The sequence below is a fragment of the Apis laboriosa genome, unplaced genomic scaffold (assembly GCF_014066325.1).
Source record: "Apis laboriosa isolate Shangri-la unplaced genomic scaffold, ASM1406632v1 scaffold39_cov144, whole genome shotgun sequence".
Taxonomy (NCBI): Eukaryota; Metazoa; Arthropoda; class Insecta; order Hymenoptera; family Apidae; genus Apis; species Apis laboriosa.
Window position 1 is genome coordinate 942,505 of NW_025223140.1, and position 20,134 is coordinate 962,638.

The window sequence follows — 20,134 nt, forward strand, 5'->3', positions numbered from 1 at the left end:
TAAAAATATTCTTTTAATATGAAAGATATGCTATTTAATTATTAAAAAGCTGCAATTCGAAACAATTTCAAAACAATTTCTAAAATTTCTAAAATTATACATTATAAAATTATATTATCCTTGTATTGTGTTTTGAAAGTTGTTTTGCATCAAATTAAAAAAGATTCTAAGTAAAATAAAAAAAAATTTATATTAATTAATATCAAAAATACAAATTGCATATATATATATATATTGTAACGATAGTATAAAAATACAGATAAAAAAAATACAGTTTCAGAAACAACAAAAATATCTGAATATCAATTCCTATATTAGAACAATACATTAAGATTGAAAACAATATATTTTTAAAAATTTTCAAGATTTTACAAATAGAAAATAAAATAAACAAAAATTATTTCAAAAAAATTGTAAATCTTTATTTTTATCTACTTTTAAGCAAATATATATAACAAATATAACATATAGTATATTTCTCTTTAATTTTTATTTGAATTCAATATTTAATTAATATTTTCAAAATTTTAAAATTTTAAAAATAATATCTTATATTCATGTTATCAGAAATAATATTACATATTTATAAAAATTAATAAAATGATTTAATCACTAAAAAATTTTAATTTCATTTGTAAATATATAAATATATTTAATATTTTTACTTATTATTAAATGATTTTTTTTTTATTTATGGAAGATATATAATTATTAAAATTTATATATTTATAGAAATAATGTTTTTAAAAAATCATATAATTAACAACGAATATACTATTATTAAATTAATTTTAAATTTATAGAAAAAAATCCTTTAAAATATATTATTTTATTTTCAAAATTATTCCATAATATTAAATTTCAATAAATTGCAAGAATAATGAAGCCTTTAAAAAATCACATAATTAACGATTAAAAATAAAATTAAAAATAAAAAATTCTGACCCGAATTTTATTCCATTCGCCATTTTGATTTATGGGTCCATTTTTCAAAAAATTGTCCTCAATTTCTCAATATCGATTTCTCTTAATGTTTTCAACAATTTCAACAACACATTCTCTTGACCATCAAAAATTGAAACCGCGAGACATGGAGGACAGCAAGAGAAGAGGGAGGTTCCTAAAACGTCGTTCCCTCTTAAAATTAATCCGTGAGGGTTGCAAATAGCCTGTTTGACGAGCGGCCAATTCTCTCGCGCGAATCGCGTGGATGCCATCTCCCTGCGTACTTTCGCCTATTCTAACGAGGAGGGAAGAGGAAACGAGAAGAAAGAAAAGCAGACAGATAGTATAGAATCAAATTTTACTTACTCGATGAACTTTAGAAAAATTTTCTTAAGATTCGGGTTTTATGATTTGTGTTTGCACGTGAGGAATGTAAAATTAATAGGAATTAATAGAAGTATAAAATCAATCTAATTTGGAGACATGTCGATAATATATAACATGCAATATTATAGAAATAATAGGAAATTGATTAAATTATATCAAATTATAATAAATAGGAAATGAGTCCTTTATGATGAATATAAAATCAATATAATATAGAATATAAAATTAATTTTGTTTTGGGAAAGTAAAATAATTGAAATGAGTCGATATAAAATTAATAAGAATTAATAGAAATACAAATCAATTTGATTTGACAATACATTTATATACATATGCATATAGTATTATAGAGGAATAATAATATAATATAAGAATAATAGAAATTAATTAATATTAAATTAATATTAAATTATATAAAAAATTATATATAGGAAATGTATCATTTACAAATTTATAATAAAAATGTAAAATGAATAGAAAATTAATATAAAATTAGATAGGAAATGTGTTATTTGATGAATATAATAAATATATAATAAATGTATTTTTTATAATGAATATAAAATTAACAGAAATTAATAAAAATATATAATTAATTTAATTTTTTATTGTAAGTTTATTGTAAGTTTATTGTAAGTAGTATTGTAAGTTTTTTCATTTACAATAAACAAATTTTTTGAAATTGATTAATTATTTTTGAATATTTTAAAAATTGACAATTTATAAAACAAAAAATTTTCAAAATACATTAAAAACTGTGAAAAACAATATAAATAAATTTCAATTCTTAATTTTCTTCAAAAATTTTTCAAATTATAAATTGAATTTATGTTGTAATATATTATATATTTTTGTTGTTATTTCATGTTTATGTTGTATGTAATTAAATTAAAAATATTAATCATACAAATAATTAATTTTTTATCAATACATTTTTTTTATATTTTTATTAATAATTTATTAGGCATATAAATTTGATCGTATATTCATATTATTACAGTTGTAACATTTAAAACGATATATTAGCAAAAGAAGAAAACAATGGATATTAACAAATAAACCTTATAATAATAAAAATTAAAAATAATTGTAAAATAATTATTAAATTTCTTTATAATTAAAGAATAATAAAATAGCAAATGATACATTATTTAAACTACTGTTCTAAGATTTCTATTGTCTGTCTATATTATATATTATTCAAAAAGAATTCATCTCGTTTTTATTTTCTCTAGTAAGTAGACTTCAATTCAAGCGAGATAAGTTATATAAGAATGCGGATTTAAACAAACTAAAGGTCACAACAAGTTGGCCAAAGTTGACCACTCTTTGCAACGGATTATAAAGACCTGCGAAATTATAATTTACACATCAAATAGAAACATTTATTAATTCTTAAATTCATTGAAATAAGATAAGTTATATATTTAACAATTATTGATTAAAATAAATTTATAAATTCCATTCTATGTAATATTTTTAGAAATATAATAAAAAATGTTTTTCTATTCAATATTTTTCCAAAATAAATAAAAAAAAATATTACAAAACTATTACTATTTTCCTGACAACAAAAAATCCAGAAAAATCTGCCTCTCCATTATATATGTTATACTATGTTATACTACTGTACAGTAGTATAAGTAATCATTTAGTTTCTCATTTAGTAAAAAGAGACAAATTTATAAGACTTGTTTCATATAATATTTATTAGAAAATTCTATTTTTTTATTGTAAAATAGATGCAAAAAATATTAAGAATTGTATTTTATTTACATTAAAATATATTCATAATAATTAAACATTTCATATTAAAAAATTTTCTTTAATGCACAAAATAAATAAAAAAGGTATTAAAAATTAATACTAATTTTCGCTATCGTAAAAAAAATTGCATAAAAAATCCAAGATACAAATTAAACCATTAACTTTGCCTACAAAAAAAATAAAAAAAAGAATCTCAAAAAATTCTCTATTCAAAACACATTATTATTATTATTATTATTATTATTATTATTATTATTATTATTATTATTAAACATCATTGATTCTCGTCATATCATTAAAAAAAAAAATAAATAAATAATATTCCTATTTCAGGAAGATTCCTCTTCTTATTTCCCATTCAAATAAAAAATTCAAACGATAACGAAATAATCAACGAATAAAATCGAGTCCTATACCAATGTCTATCCCGGTTATAAAACGGAAACTGGCTACGAATCTTAAGTGTCACCGTACGGGGGCACCCGATGAGAGTAGTCTCAGTTCGCGCCCCGTGGCATGAGAGGAACCTTTTCCAATTGACGTCATAGACGCACTCTTTTACCTTTTTTTCCCTCCCCTTTCGCCCTCCCTGCTTACCACCTTTGGCGGTGCAACGGGTTAAGAATACAGCGTGGCGGGATTACTTTGGCCTCTGTGTTGCAACTGTGTTCTGCACTGGGAATAGCCGGTGGCCAGGGCTGAATTAACAGTCGCTATCGAGACTATACAGGGTGTTAACATTATTCGTGGGATATGTTTGACAGGATGGATCGGCAAAACGAGTACGAAAATAAATTGGAAATATACGAAAATTTCGGTTTGAGATTTTTGATTTATTGAGCTACAAAGAATTTAAGTTTGAGTTAGATTAAGTGAGATACAGCTAGAGTGGGACAGCTGTGCGACAAAGATAGAAATGTTTTATTGGGACATCTGTGTCTCGCTTCTCGTGTAAAGCGAAATTTCTTATAATTTCATAATTAAGTCTCGAACGACGTTTTTTTTGTATTTGTTTATACTTTTATATTTGTTTTGGTCTCTACAATCGACGTTCCAAAAGTATCTTATAAATATAGAAAAATTCTTATATGTAAAATGTATTGTAATGTTATTGTTTGTAGAAAGTACTATTATTTATAATATATTGTATTTCATAATTTTTATATTTCTTTTGTGAATTGATATTAAAATACACAGGATGTTAGCATATTTATGACACTTCATATACCAACTTATATATAATAATAAGACACTTTTAAAAAATTAAAATAGAAAAACTGAGGTTTATTTATAAGCATTAGATGAAGAAAAAACCAGTTAACTATATGACGGAGATAGAAATAATACAAATTTAAATTGTTTATAAATTATAATAATATAAATTGTAATAAATAAGCATCAATTGACATTTTTGTATATCAACTTTGATTTATGTTTTGTTCTCTATAATCAATTCTTCAAAAATATAATAATATTCTATATAAAACTACTAAAAACTGTTTATTGAAAATACTATTATTCGCAATATTATCATTATGTATATCTCAATGAAATAATTAATTTTTTATGGTATTAAATAAAATATGTACACAAGATATTATATTCATGGAATCTTTGATTCTGTGATCAAATCAAACACAAAAATTTGTTACACGAATATTTTGATTGATTTAAAAGACGATCAAAAGAAGATAGAATCATCTCATTCTATCTCTGTCTCACTTTATCTAAGAAAATATGTAAATAAGCATTAATTATTATTTTTATACATCAACTTTTTTGTATTTTTTTCGACCTCTAGATTCGACTCTCAGAATATATTTCATGAGTATAGCAACACCCTGTATATCCGTGTTTTAACCTTCCCCTCCAACGATTCCCAATTCCACGCTCTCGAAATTCTTCTCCCTCTATATCCACGTTTTCTGCACGCTTTCATCTCTTGCATTTTTATTTTTTGTGCTTTTCACGATTTTCGTTGCCATCCTCTTTTTTTTTTTTTTTTTTTTTTAAATGGCGCGTTTCTATAAATCTACATACGTGGTTCTTTTTATCAATTTCTTTTTATATTTCTTATATTTTGATTAATATACAAGAAATCGATAGACATAGATTTCATATGTACACGTTTTAAAATAAAAAATAAATTATGTTCAAATGATTTATTTAATTCAAATGTTTGAATGATTATTTCATTTCGAGTGATTATTTTTACTTAATTATTATTTAAAATAATAATAAGAAATGAAAAGAAATAATAAAGTTGTTGGTATATGAAGAATATATATCAGATAAGAAAAATATAAATGTAAAAAGATGTTAATTTTAATTTTTTAAAATCTATTGATTATTAATTATATAATAATTAATTTTTGTAAAATTATTTCGTATATAAATCACTACGAAATTCAAATGAAATCTTATACAGTGAATTTTTCAATGATTAAAATATATTGATCTTGAGATAAAGATAAAAAACCTTCCTAAGATAAAAATGTAATTTTGTTGCTATATATTAAAAGTTGTTGCTATTCAACCTCAATTTCATTTAAGGTTTTATTCTATACTTTATCCATTTAATTTCGTAGAAAGGAGAATGCAATTTAGAATCTTTACGTTATCCTGTAAGCCAAAAACGAACAACTTCGCAAATTGAATTTAAATTGAATTTTAAATTATGCTTATTTACTATCCTAAATTTTGTTGAAAAAATTTTTCAACAAAAATAAAAAAGTGAGATTTCTTATAAATATAAAAAACGATCTAATTAGATTTGTCTTTAATTAAATAATATAACACTTATCATTAATAATTTTTTTGATATCAAAAATTATAAAAATCCATAAAAATTTATTTCTCTATTCGACACTATAATATAACAATTAATTCAATTATTAAAAAAGAAAATTTTCAAAAATCATTCCACGTAACACTTATTAATAATATCATTTGACAATAACAATGATACGAATTTAATGAAAAAGAAAATATTCAAAAATTCTATGCTATCTAACCTTAAACTTAATTAAACCTAACTTAACACCACATCTTTATCTTCATCGATATTCAAAATATAAATTTTTTATTTTTCACAAATATGAAATCAAAAGATATTTATTTATTTTTAAAATTTGAAGTAGCGCATAGATTATACCCAAAATAACTAAAAATAAAAAGTCCTCTATCCCCTATCTTATAACCGCAATATCAGAGGATGTTAATACTCGTGTCAAGGGAAGCGGATGGCAGACGGAAGTAGCAGACGGCTGCGGAGACGATGGCCTATACGAACACGGAAATACGTGATGTTGGCATGTGCATAGTTGAACCACGCATCGCATACATCATATACACACGTCTCTATGTAAAATACGGTATACTATCCGCGTGTGCACGTATCTTGACACGGTATAGATATTTTTGGGTGTGAGACACTGAGGTTTCTTATAGCCCGTCTTTTGACTTTATTGCATATACCGTGTGGTTCGAGTGTCGTGAGAACGAATTCGTTCCACTTCAGGATTATGGAGCATGCATACTTTTTATCGTGAATATCGAGGTCTGTTATACGATAATTTATCAAATGAATCGAAAGAAAATTTTTCTTGTCTGGGAGATACCAAAATTAAAATGAAAAAATATTTAGAGAATGGTATAATTTATATCATATTGAATTTGAAAGAATATTTGGATATGTTGTAAATTTATGTTAAAATTATTACAAATTAAAGTGAAAAATTCTTTACGAAAGTGTGTTTCTATCTACATAAGATGAATGAATTGCAAAAATAATAATATATATTATAAATAAAAATGTTTAATAGAGGAAGAAGAGTAATTTTATTCATTAATAATAAAATAATTATTAAATTATAAATTTGTTGTAAATTTATGTTAAAATAACAAATTAAAATTTATTTAATTACAACAAATTAAAATGATAAATTCTTTACGAAAGTGTGTTTCTATTTACACAGGATAAATGAATTGCAAAAATAATAATATATATTATAAATAAAAATGTCTAATAGAGGAAGAAAAATAATAATACTCATTAGAAACAAATAATTATTAGCTATTTAAAATATTTTATGAATATGTAAATATTCATTAAAATGAATATATTATAGCATAAACAGAATCAAAGTAAATAAATTTTTCTTAAAAAATTATTATAGTTTTTTATCTCAAATCTATAAAGATATCGAATATTTTTATAAGAAAAATTTATTTTTTTTTATCCTTTCTTGAATATTTAAACAATTAATTATATTTTAATATAAAATTTATATTACCTTGTATGTTTATTCTATAATATATATAAAATATAGATATCAAAATTAAAATATAATTAAAATTAAAATTATAACATGTAAAAATCAACAATAAAAGAATAGTTGAAAGGATAATGATTCTCTGATGCAGCTCAAATTATTTTTTTATAAATAATTATAAATTTTTCTTCAAAAGCATTCCATTTTTCATAATCAGTAGCTGATTTTATTTAAATGTAAGAGTAATTGTTACTTTTCCATTAAAAAAATATTGTAAATTTTTATTCATATTCTTCTACAATAAAAAAGAAGAGATAAAAATTCTGTTTATCCTATAATATATTAAAAGATATTAATAAATTTATGAATTAGAATTTTATTATCTATCTTTAAAATTTTATAAATTTTACAATCTATATGAATACAAAATATTTGCAATAAGCTCCTATCTGAATTATAATAGATATTTTATGCGTTTGTTCAGACATCAGAGGCTTTGTTATTGAAAGTTATTTTTACATTATTTGTTCACAACGTTTATAAAGAGAGTAAGAACGTATTTAGGCCACGAACGTTATCTTATTCCTTCATCGATGTCGATATGTGATATAAAAACGATCCAAATCTAAAAGATTAATCTTCTATTCAATTTTAATATTAAAACTGTACAGTGATATGAGTTCTATTCTAAATCATTCAAAATGGTATTATATATTAACTTTAATTCAAAAGTAAATATATATTCTCATAAAATAAAAAATAAAAAATACATGGGTATGCATCTCGATCGAATATAAAGAATTTTTTTTTAAACTTTTAATTTTAATGCAATCAAATCTAATGCAGTAACATGAATTTCTATAAAAACTTCGATAACCTCTAATTTTATTTATTCCCTTTCATTTCATAATAAAAACTTTATAAATATCGAATTATTTACCATATATTGATATATCTTTTGTTTCTATAACTCGAATTCAAAAAAAGTAAAATGTTTACAAATCGAAGTTTATCTTTAAAGTTTAAACTTATATTATCATAAGATATTATGTTATTATTCTATATAATTCGAAATATATAGTAATATATTACAATATATATTAAATTATTATCATTATATTTTTTTTTTAATTGTATAATTGTTTCGAATATTCGAAAACAAAATAGATATTCATCACATTTTCTTCTCTTAAATTTTTATAATTAAAAAAATATTAATTCTTGTGTAATATATAATTATAAATCGATTTTTTGAATTTTATCTAAAATGAATTTGAATCTCTTTTATCTAAAAAAAAATTCGATAAATCGAAATCTAAATAATTTGAAGATTAATTATATATGATATATTGAAATTTAAATTATCAATGCTCAATTATATTAATATAATAACTGATTTGTTAGTTATAATATTTTAAATATTAGTATAAATTTATTATATTATTATATTTATTATATTAGTATAAATAATATTATAATATAAATCCACATAATAAAATATGTATTTAAAAAAAAAAAATTTTTCTATAGATAGAATATAGAAGATAATGAAAATATTCAAATACTTTTTTATTTTTAACGAAACTTTTTTTTTAATAAATACACAAAGTCTTTTAAAAAAATAAAATCCTTATTTAAAATTTCAATGCTTTTTCAGTTAAAAAATTCTTAGGGGAAATATTATTTAGAATTTGCTGAAATTTTGAAATTTTAGGATTTTGATTGTGATTTGATTTGAAAAATTATTCGTGTAAAAATTATGTGTAACTTATATTAAATTAAATTATATACATTTAAATCATAATTTTCGAGTTAAATAAATTACTTTGTAAAATACTTTCATGGATTACCATATATACCATCTTCAAGAAGATCGAGAAACGTATCATTTTCACGGACTGACATTCTCTCATGCGTTTCTCAAGAAACGAGCAGATGGGATACAGATAATTTCGATCGAGATTCGATTAAACAAGAAACGAAATAGACAATTTTACGCATACGTGATCAACCAGAAACTGTATAAACATAAAACTGTATCAGTTTGCATCACTATACATTTCGATTCGTGCTATTCACGAGTTGTTACTAATCTTATTGATTTAAAATTAATTTAGACCACTTTCGGCTGCGAAGACAACAGATTGCAAAGTGATCCAAAGATTTTTAATCCTTTCTAGCCAAAATTTTTTCAATTTCAAAAATTGGAATGATTTAAATATTTTTTTATAATTTCAATTTTGGTGTCAATATGTTTCTAAAATTATAAAATGATGACTGAATTCTTCTATTGAAATCATATATAATTTTATAATAATTTGAAACTTAAAATATAAAATTTTAATCTGATTTGAAATATAATTTAAAATTTATATCTATTTGTAATTGTTTATATTTCTAAAAAAATATTATAAAATATTATTTTGAATGTTAATATTATTTAGAAACTTTCTCAATATAATTTTTATAAAAATCATTATCATCTTCAAAAATTAATTCAAATTTCTCAAATATTCTATTTAATCATATAATAAAGTTTTATTAATTTTACATATTAATTATTATTAATTTATTAATTTAAAATCTCTCAACAAAAGAGTACACATTCATTTCAATATTATAGAGATTAAAAAAACTGAGTAAAAAATTTTATTATACAATGATTAATAATGATTTATAATAAAATATAAATCAATAAAATTATTGAGTTAATAAAATTGAATTTTTTCAATTTTAAATTCTATCAAATTTGAAACTGCCTTTGATTTACACCAAAATTTTAAAAAATAATAATTATTTTATTAACAATGAACAATTTATTCTGTTTTATTAATGAAAAATATCGTCTTTCATTAGAAGCAAAATATATCATTCTTATTATACAAAATAATAATCTGCATTTTTATTGTATAAAATAATCCAAAATCTATAATTAATATTATATCTGTAACTAATTTATATCACAAGATATAGAATTTTTATTTATGTAATAAATAAAAAATGAATCTATTCTACACTCGTTTTACTGCAATATTTTCAACTATAAAGTATACATATTCAATATAAAATATGAAATTATAATCAATATAACTCATTTTTCAAAATCCATCCAACTCGAATTCCATTTACAATTTTTACATTTCTCTTAATTCCGCAACATTATGTATAATATATTTAAAATAAAAAGAAATATATAAAATTCTCTAGAAAAATCATATTTCGAATCATATATTTAAAAAACTTATAAAATAAAAAACCCTAGATACGTATAAAGTTCTCTAGAAAAATCATATCTCCCCAAACAATGCACAACTCAAATTTCTTGAACGTTTCACTAATTTTATACAAAATACTATACCATTCGCAGTTTCCAGATTTCCATCAATTTTACAAGGTCTTTCCAGTTCAGGTACGCGTCCTTCGTCCCAGCTGACAAAGCGCGTCGCTCAGGTGATTCTTGCACAACAAAATCTCTTTTCTATCCATCGTGACCTGTCTTTAAATCACAGCCAGTTTCAGAGATTTTCGTTTTTTTTTTTCCTCGTTGCATAAAAAGGTCGCTTTAAAGCGACGCGCTTTAAAGGCCGTTCATTGTGCAACATTCGAAGCTCCAGCTTGAAATCAGCTGGGCTGAGACGCGTGGGAGGATTCTCGCAGTTGAGATTTATAGATCTTTCTTCTTACAGAAATCTTTCGACCGTGTCAATAAGCTGAAACGTCATCTAACCTTTGGAGCAAAGTGATCCAAAGATTTTATGAATCTAGGGATAAGGAAAATTATTGGCTATAAGAATTTTGATTCGTTAATCACAAATTGTAAATTGTTTGAGATGAGAAGAAAATTTTCGTTTTAATGGAGTTTCAAAAAGAGGAAATTTTAATGAAATTTTGAATTGAATAATGAATGAAAATATTTAATATAAAGTAAATTTTATATAAAGAAATTATTTTACATGCATATTTTTCATGATTATAAAAAGGTATTAATTATGATATTTTTTTTTATAAATTTTTATTTATTTTTAATTATAATTATTTATTTTTAGTTATAATTGATATTTTAATATTTAATATTAATATTTTTTAGTTATACAATTCTTATAATAATACAATTATTCTAAAGAACTCGATACTAATATCATTTTTGTATCTAAAATAAACATATACAAAGTATTAAAAATCTTTTATAGTACAATTTAAAGTACAATATAGATATTAGAAAATAAAAAATTTTTTATTTATGTATAAATTACATTTAATTATATTTAAATATATAAAGAGGAATGAATTTTTATATTATAAAAATATTTGGATTTTTACATTTCTCTTAATCCGAAATTTTACATTTCTCTTTCCGAAAATCCGGATTTTTTAATAAATCCGAGATAAAAAATTATTTATGACAACAATTTTTTATAAAATTTTATTTGATCTAATATCAATTTTGAAAAATAAGATATTTTTAAACAATTTAATCATAATAAAAAATATTTTTTATGAACGAGCAAAACTTGTTTCTGCAGCAATTTATTATTATTTATTATTACTTATTATTTATTTATTATTTATAGATTTTTTAATGTTTTTATTTTTCTATTAAGTAAATTTATTATTTTTCTTAATGTTTATTTTATGATTCATTCAATGTATAGAGATAAGCACATCTTTGTAAAATATTCGTAAAATATTTTTTGTAAGTATGACAATATAAATTTATGATATGCCTAAATATTCTTGAATTTTAAATTCAAAATATTATTATAAATATATTATTCAAAATATAATATTATATTATTTTCTTTAATTTATCTTATAAAATATAAAAAAATATAATATAAAAAATATAATAAAAAAGTAAATTTAAAAACATATATTACGTCATATCATAATATAATTTTTTCAAAAAATAAACTCAACTGCATTTTCCTCTTTTATGTTACAAAATATGAGACAGGTTGCAAAGTTTTATTAACACGTTGAAACAACACTGTGCAATGTTTATTTCAATTCACGATTTAAAGTTTCATTTAATTTTCTAAATGGATAAGGTAAGTCTGACACGGAAAACGTATGCACTTCATCGATCATGAATCTCGAACCAACTTCTTACTTTGTTTCCACTAGAGTTTACGGTCCAGCGACCAGCTGTAAAACTTCTTGCAGTTAATAACCAAGTTTCTCGAACTTTTGTGTGCATTTAATTTTCCTTGGAAACTTTTCCAAACTTTTGGCAAGTATTCGCTTAGGGAAATATGAAAAATTTGCACACCTTATTATGCGATTTCTAGTAACGACTTACATGATTGCATAAATGAAAAAAAAGTTTGTAAGTATATTTGCATCAATTTTAAAATTATTTTAAAATTTTTTATATTTCGTAAATTTAAATTATTATAAATATATGAACATTTCCTGACTAATTATAATGAAAATAAAAGTTTGGAAATAGTAATAATTAATATATTACTATTTCATCATTATTATCCATTTCGCCATCTTAATATCGACAATATTATGAATCTTAATCCTGAATTTCTCTAGATTATTTATATATTAAATATATAATTAAATTTAATTTATCCACATTCTAATGTATCATCATCTATTGACAATGTTATGAAGAGTAATATGTTCTAAACTTGTTAATCTTTCTAATCTAAGATTTTCTAAACTATTCATAAATTACGTTCCATATTATTATCTAAATATAAATATGAATATTAAATTCGACTTATCCATATTTTATATTAATATGGGTCACCATCAATCTTATAAAAAGTAATCTCAGAATTCTAGTACTAATTCTCTGGAATTTATAAATTAAACACTTAAATTAAATTCAACTTATCCATACTTTAATATGACCATCATTTTATACGAATAGTAACATTCGTAAATTAGAATTCCCTAGATCACTTATAAATTAAGATTTCAATTTAAATTCAACTTATCTATATTTTAATATCATCATCTACCAATCTTAAAAAAAATAATCTTTCTAAAATTCCTTAAAATTCTCTAGACTCCTAAATTAAATATTCAAATGAAATTATCCATATTTTAATTGGCGCGATTCGTTGACAATCTGACCAACAATAACTCCTTCGATACTAAAATTCCCCAGACCAAGTTATTGAAACCCAAACTAATCATTCGAATCACTCTCCAGACGCATCTAACTACAGAAAATTAAAAATTTATTATTGTTTCTCTTTTATTATTGTCATTACAAAATAATCAAATGAAATTGAACTTACATATATTTTAATAACGCCGTCTATTGCACAACCTTACCAATAACTCTCTCAATTTTAAATACAAGTTGGGAACCCCCAAACTGATTACTTGAATCACTTTCCAGACGCATCTAACTACGGAAGGTTAAAAACTCTTCTTTATTACTTATTACTCGTCTATAAATAATCCCGTGGTGTCGAAATTACTCAGTGACCAACTGGTTTCATGCCGCGCTGTCCCCGGTCGCATCAGTCGGAATTAAATTTCCAAATTCATTAGACACCGTGCCGTGTCTCGTGACGTACGAGACGGTTCTCTTTCCTCCCTGTCTTTCATCGGCCCGCCTCGTCTCTCTCTTTCCTTCTTCCCACTCGAAAATGGCCACACGCAGCCGGCATAGCGTCTTCTAGGTATAAATACACATGAGAATTGGGTCGCTGCCCTGAACCATAGTCGCTGCATCGTCTACGAGGCTTTCCTTTGCCGCTCCCCCCCCCCCCCTCGGAAGTCTTACCTTTGACCTCATCCACGTCGCCACGTTTCCGCTGCTAATTAATCACACCGGCTTGCAACGGTGATATCGATTATGCCAACAAGCCTCGACCCAAGCCTCTTTAAATTCCCTCCATTCCTTTTATTTCCCGTTCTTTTTGAACCCGATTTTCTCCGATTTTTAATTCATGGGGAATTTTATTAATTACGGTGATTTTGTCATGAAGAGGTGGTAATAGTGATTTTAATCTCGAATTACTAAATAAATTGTTAGAATGAATCGTTGAGAATTGTTTGAATTTTAATGAATTGGATTTGGATTTTTTTGGTGAAAGATTAGAGAGTAAATTTTCTTTTAAGAAAATTATTACGCAATTTTTATTTTTTTGTTCCATCCCAATATTTAATCCTTTTATTATGATGTTATATGAAATTGTGCAATTACAGTTGTGCAATTATGTTTCTGTTGATTTATATGAAATTATTTAATTAAAGAGTCTATCTAATTAGATGAAAAAATGATAAATTTGTATCTTCATGATTTTCATATCGTATAACAAAGTATATATCTAACGGTAATTTCATTTTTTTCTATTACATAATAAATAAACATAATCATTTGTTATTAATAACAAAATTTAACCTGTAAAATGAAAGTTTATTATTTTGCTGAAAAATACCTAAATTAAAAAAATTAAAAGCTGCATGTTGGCATATATTTAACAAAAAAATAATTATAAATATAAGGAATTTTAAGAAATATATAATTCAAAAAAAAAATGAAATCACAAAAAATAGAAGAGATAAGAGAAAAGAATAATTATTTGTATTTTTTATAAATCTCGGAAAAATAATAAGAAAGCAAGAGAAGCTAAAAAATCATCGATTATCACCGATATATTTCAAATTATTTATATAAAAAACTAAAGACTTTGATGTCAATGATACCAAGTGAAATAATTATCATTCATATTTTTCCTTAAAAATCTTAGATATAAATATAGATTATGTAAAAAAAATAAATAAAAAATTCTCATAAATATACGAAGAAACAAAATCTAAAAATGAATAAAATTCAATAATGGAATTTTTTTTCAAAAATTTGGAAAAAATTCATAATGCAAAAAAAGAAAGAAAATTGTGTAATATCAAGAAAAATTATGCAATACAGAAGAAAAAGATTACTATAATTCTTATGATATTTTTCATAAATTTACACAAATTTTTAAGAATTAATTTTCAAAAATAAAAAAGAAAGAAAGAAAAAATTCTTAATGTTAATCATTTAATATTTAATATCAATAAAAAGAGTTAAGAAAAAAATATTAGCAAATTTGAACATTAATTGATATGTAATAAATATTATCTAATAAAACATTTGCTATATACTTATTAAATTGTAAATGGATTTATATATTTATAAGATATATTTATGAGTATATTTCATATATGAAAACCTAATATTATCCAAAAATTCATATAAATTATCAAAAAATTAATTTAAGTAAAGAAAAATAAAAAAAAATAAAAATCTTAATTATTTCAATATTAAGAAAAAGATATATATAATTTTCATATATTATAATTTTACTATAATTTTCATAATATTAGCCAAGTTAATTAAAAAAAATTAATTAAAAAAAATAAATAAATAAAAAGTTCATAATCTTAATCGTTTGAATAATACCAAGAAAATTTTCAAAAATTATATATATCATAATTCACAAAAATGAAAAAAAATCTTTAATCTTAAATTATTTCGATTAAATTAATTCGATTACTCAAATTATACCATTTATTCTCTATATAAATATATATATACTATATAAATACTAAAAAAATACTATATACTAACTTTCATATTACCATCCGATTCACAAAAAAAGAAAAAAAAGACATAAAACATCTTTAATCCTAACCGTCTACTTAAAATGAGTCATTATTCTCATAATATTATCCAAATTAATTCACAAAAATAAAATAAAAAAAAAATAAAATATCCTTAATCTTTAATCGTTCCATTACTATGATTCTCATATTATCACACAAATTAATTCACAAAAAAAAAAAACGAAAACGAAAATAAAAAGAAAATATAAAAAAAGACCCTTATTCCTTCGTCTCGATATTTAAATCGAATTGTTCCATTAAGTTCACTCGCGTGACGTCGATTAGATAATATTACAGAGTCGCGCCGGCTACCTTACCAAGGATTTGTGCGGACCTGTAGTCGCGGTTTTACGGCTACGAATCCCAAGAGCCGTGTGTCTGCCATATGACAATAACATCTGTGCCCCACGCCAAAGTATACGCGTACCTGCGCCTGAGTCCGCTACCACGTACAACACCATCTTGCAAGCCCGACCGAGCATCACCACTGTACGAAATGAAATCGAAAGGTGTTCCCTCATGGCGGGGCAAAGAAACGCAGCTGGTAAAATATTTGTACGGAAGGGAAACGTCTCGTTTCGCGATTGTCGATTAATTAACAAGGCTCGGTGATCTGTTTGCGCGAATGATTCGCGCGGAGTGGCGAATTATATGCGGTGTTGGATTCCTTTGGTTAGTGGTCGATTATGAAAAGTAAATTGTGTTGGTGAGATATATTTTCTGGATGTCACGTCTTTTACTCTTTTGCTCTGTGGAAATGTTCCTTGGATATTGGATGATTAATTTTAAAATTTTAATGATAAGTAGAGTGTTGTTTTATATAATTAAATAATCAGTAAATTAATAGAGAAATATATTTTATATATCTCTAAAGCTTCTGTTCATAAGATGTATGTATAGTGTACAAAAGTAATATATTTTTACGGATGATTTGTATGGAATGATAAATTTTTGCGTTGTTGAACGAAATTATGAATTTCTTTGGTAACATATTATTTTATGTAATTAATGATATGTAAAGAAATATATTTTTAAAGTTTCTGTCTGTATATGGTGTACAAAAGTTGATACAAAAAAAAAAATCAATGAAAATAAAGAAATCAATATGTAAAAATGTTCATTGTAACTTATTTTTCAAATTATAAGCAATTTAATTTTACATTTATTATTTTTACATTTTACAGACGAAATATGATGAAGAACTTTCTTCACTTTCGCCATATTGCTTCTAATGCAAAATTTAAATTCGTTTCTTTCTTTCTATGATATATATTTATATATCATATAAATTATAAAAATATATAAATAACTTATAAATAAATGTCCTGTAATTGGTGATAAATTAGATATCGAGTGATTTTACGTGAAAAAATTGATGTCGGAAATTATTTTATATGAGGCTTCATTTTCGAGTTAGAGGAAATTTCTTGTATATCATACAATATTCCATGTATCACATACAGATCAATTGTGAAAATAAATTATATTTATATAATTTATAAAGATATATTATATTTTAAATAAATGTTTCCTTTATTGCATGAAAGTGTTTTATATGTGAAATATAGTAAAAAATTAAAACTTTTTATAAATATTGGCTAATTTGATAGATTACAATTTTTTCAAAAATTTTAAAAATGTATAAAACGTTTGTTTATATATTTTTAAAATTTTTGTATATATATATTATATATATATATATATTATATTTTGTATATATATATACAATTATTTTTTATATATATATATATAAAATATATATATATATACAATTTATAACTAAATAGAAAATATTTGTATATTTGTATATATAAAATATTTGTATATATATTTCTATGAATAATGTAATATATATGAATTATACAAATTGTATAAATATATAATATCATATAATTATAATATGAATTTATACATTTGTACTTTTTTTCAAAAGTTAATTTTTTTAAATTAAAAAAAAAATGTATATTTTAAATTTAATTAATTATTTACGTAAGAATGTAAATTGATTAAATAATTAAAATATTTTAGATTATGTATTTTAAATCTAACATTTTATAATCTAACATTTTTTTAAAAATTTTATTCTTGTTCTATTATTCTATTCTTATTCTATACATACTCAATTGATGCAACTATAAAATGTAAAAAATTGCACTTAATTTACTTGAAAATTCTCTTTAAACCATGTTTCTTTCTCTCAATGTTCCTCTTGTATTTCTCTCTATTTCTTAATTGTAACTTCTTGCAATTATACAAATCATCTTATATTATATATTTTGTTATTTATCATCTAATGTTTTTTTATATATTTTTTATTATTTTAATTAGTACTAAAAAAACAGTTTTTAAAAATTATAAAAATTAATATTATGTTTTTCTAAACTTTTATTTTCTATTCCTTTGTAAAATAAATTTCCATTTTTAATTCTCTTTTAGCTTTATAATTCAATACTTTATAAATATTTCTTCAAAAACTTATCTTACATTGTATTTAACAAAATTTTTATATATAATTTAAAAAAATTATAAAAAAAATTAAATTAAAATGTGATTAATAAATAATAATTTTAAATTAATAAAAAAATTAATTAATTGATATAAAGGAGCTAGGATTGAATAAAAAAGTGTGAAATTATTTACTTATTTTTATATATAATTTTTTTATATTAATTCTATATATAATATATTTCTATATATAATATTATATATATTTTTAATAATAATTCTTTCTCATATAAATTATTAAATTAAATTTCACTTATTAATCAGTATTTTTAATTAGTTATATTAACATATAATATAACAAATTTTTCATTAGTATAAAAATAATACTTCCTTTATTATCGATAATGTAAATTACAAATTTTCTACAGATGTCACCTTTGTACAATCGATTTGGATGTTCGGTCGGTAAGAAAGAAAATATATATGCATCTCAATTTCGAAAATCAAATATTTTAAGAAAATGCATACATAATCTAATGAATTATAATTATATTTAAAACATTTAATTTCTTTTTTTGACAAAGTTCATTTATATCATCTCACCTATTAAAATAGTAATTACTTAAATAGATATTAATATATATATATAATTACATAATAAAGTTTCTATATTATCTTTATTTATATTTATATTTTATAAGAAAATATGAAACTTATAAACTATAAAATTTAAAAATTCATAATTATATAACAATAATAAAAAACAATAATAAAAAATTGTTGATTGTTCTAATTCATTTTCAAATGATTCGATATCTATAGAACGTAAAAATTTTGATAATTCAATGGCAAGTAGAATGATTTAAACAAAAAAAAAAAACAAACAATAAACGTTTGTATCGTATATGAATAGTACTTTAGAATTTTTACAACGATAAGATACGAAGAAACTTTAACCGATCGACTGAATTTAAAAAAAACGCTATGGCGATAACGATCGTTTTGCGCAGATTCAACCACTGCGGTAGTTAAATCAACAATCGATGATGGCCAAACAGTATTATCGAAACAACGAAAAGAAGTATTATAAAAAAATAAACAATACCAAACATGGAGATGTCACGTAACACGATAACACAATAAACGAACCAAAAAGCGATTCTACAATCGCCGTGTTACATCAATGTGCCCATTGACATAACCTCAAAGGCAACGTGATCATTGTATCCTATAAGAAAAACTACCGTTGTTTCGGCGAAAACACGGCCCTGTCGAGAAGGTTCTCGTCGCAAACGACGCAATGCCACGGAAAAAGTCAACGAAACTTGCGCAGGAGCTGGCAGCAAAGTCAAGAGCCCTCGCAGTTGACACATGTCAAGCGTGCAGTGCAACTCGAAAAAACGTCGGGACGACCAACAACACACAATTACGAATACGGATGTAAAATCGACACTCACCGCTGTGTCCGGTGTTACTCGACGACTGACCCATTATTCACACGCCAACAGCGATGGCAAGCACAAGATAAAGCACACGGCGATCGCGGCTGGCTCACGTGAAAAAGCGGATGCATGAGTGCGCGAAAGATCGACACATTTTTCGAAAAATACTATCACATCGTGTACCCGCAGTGTCGCTACGACAGAGACGGACGGCCGCTTCGAAGCAACGAGGTGATTGGCCCGTGGACCGATGCG

At 22.9% G+C, this 20,134-nt stretch overlaps 1 protein-coding gene across 1 annotated transcript in view; it reads right to left on the reverse strand.

The window, feature by feature from the left end:
- The window catches only part of LOC122715604 (protein neuralized), a 180,547-nt gene extending 160,480 nt beyond the window's left edge, over window positions 1-20,067 (reverse strand). The window contains exon 1 of the mRNA XM_043937906.1: window positions 19,895-20,067. Within this exon, the coding sequence (XP_043793841.1) occupies window positions 19,895-19,928 (34 nt within the window). The 5' untranslated portion in view covers window positions 19,929-20,067. The remainder of the gene's footprint in view (window positions 1-19,894) is intronic.
- Between the last annotated feature and the right edge of the window lie 67 nt (window positions 20,068-20,134).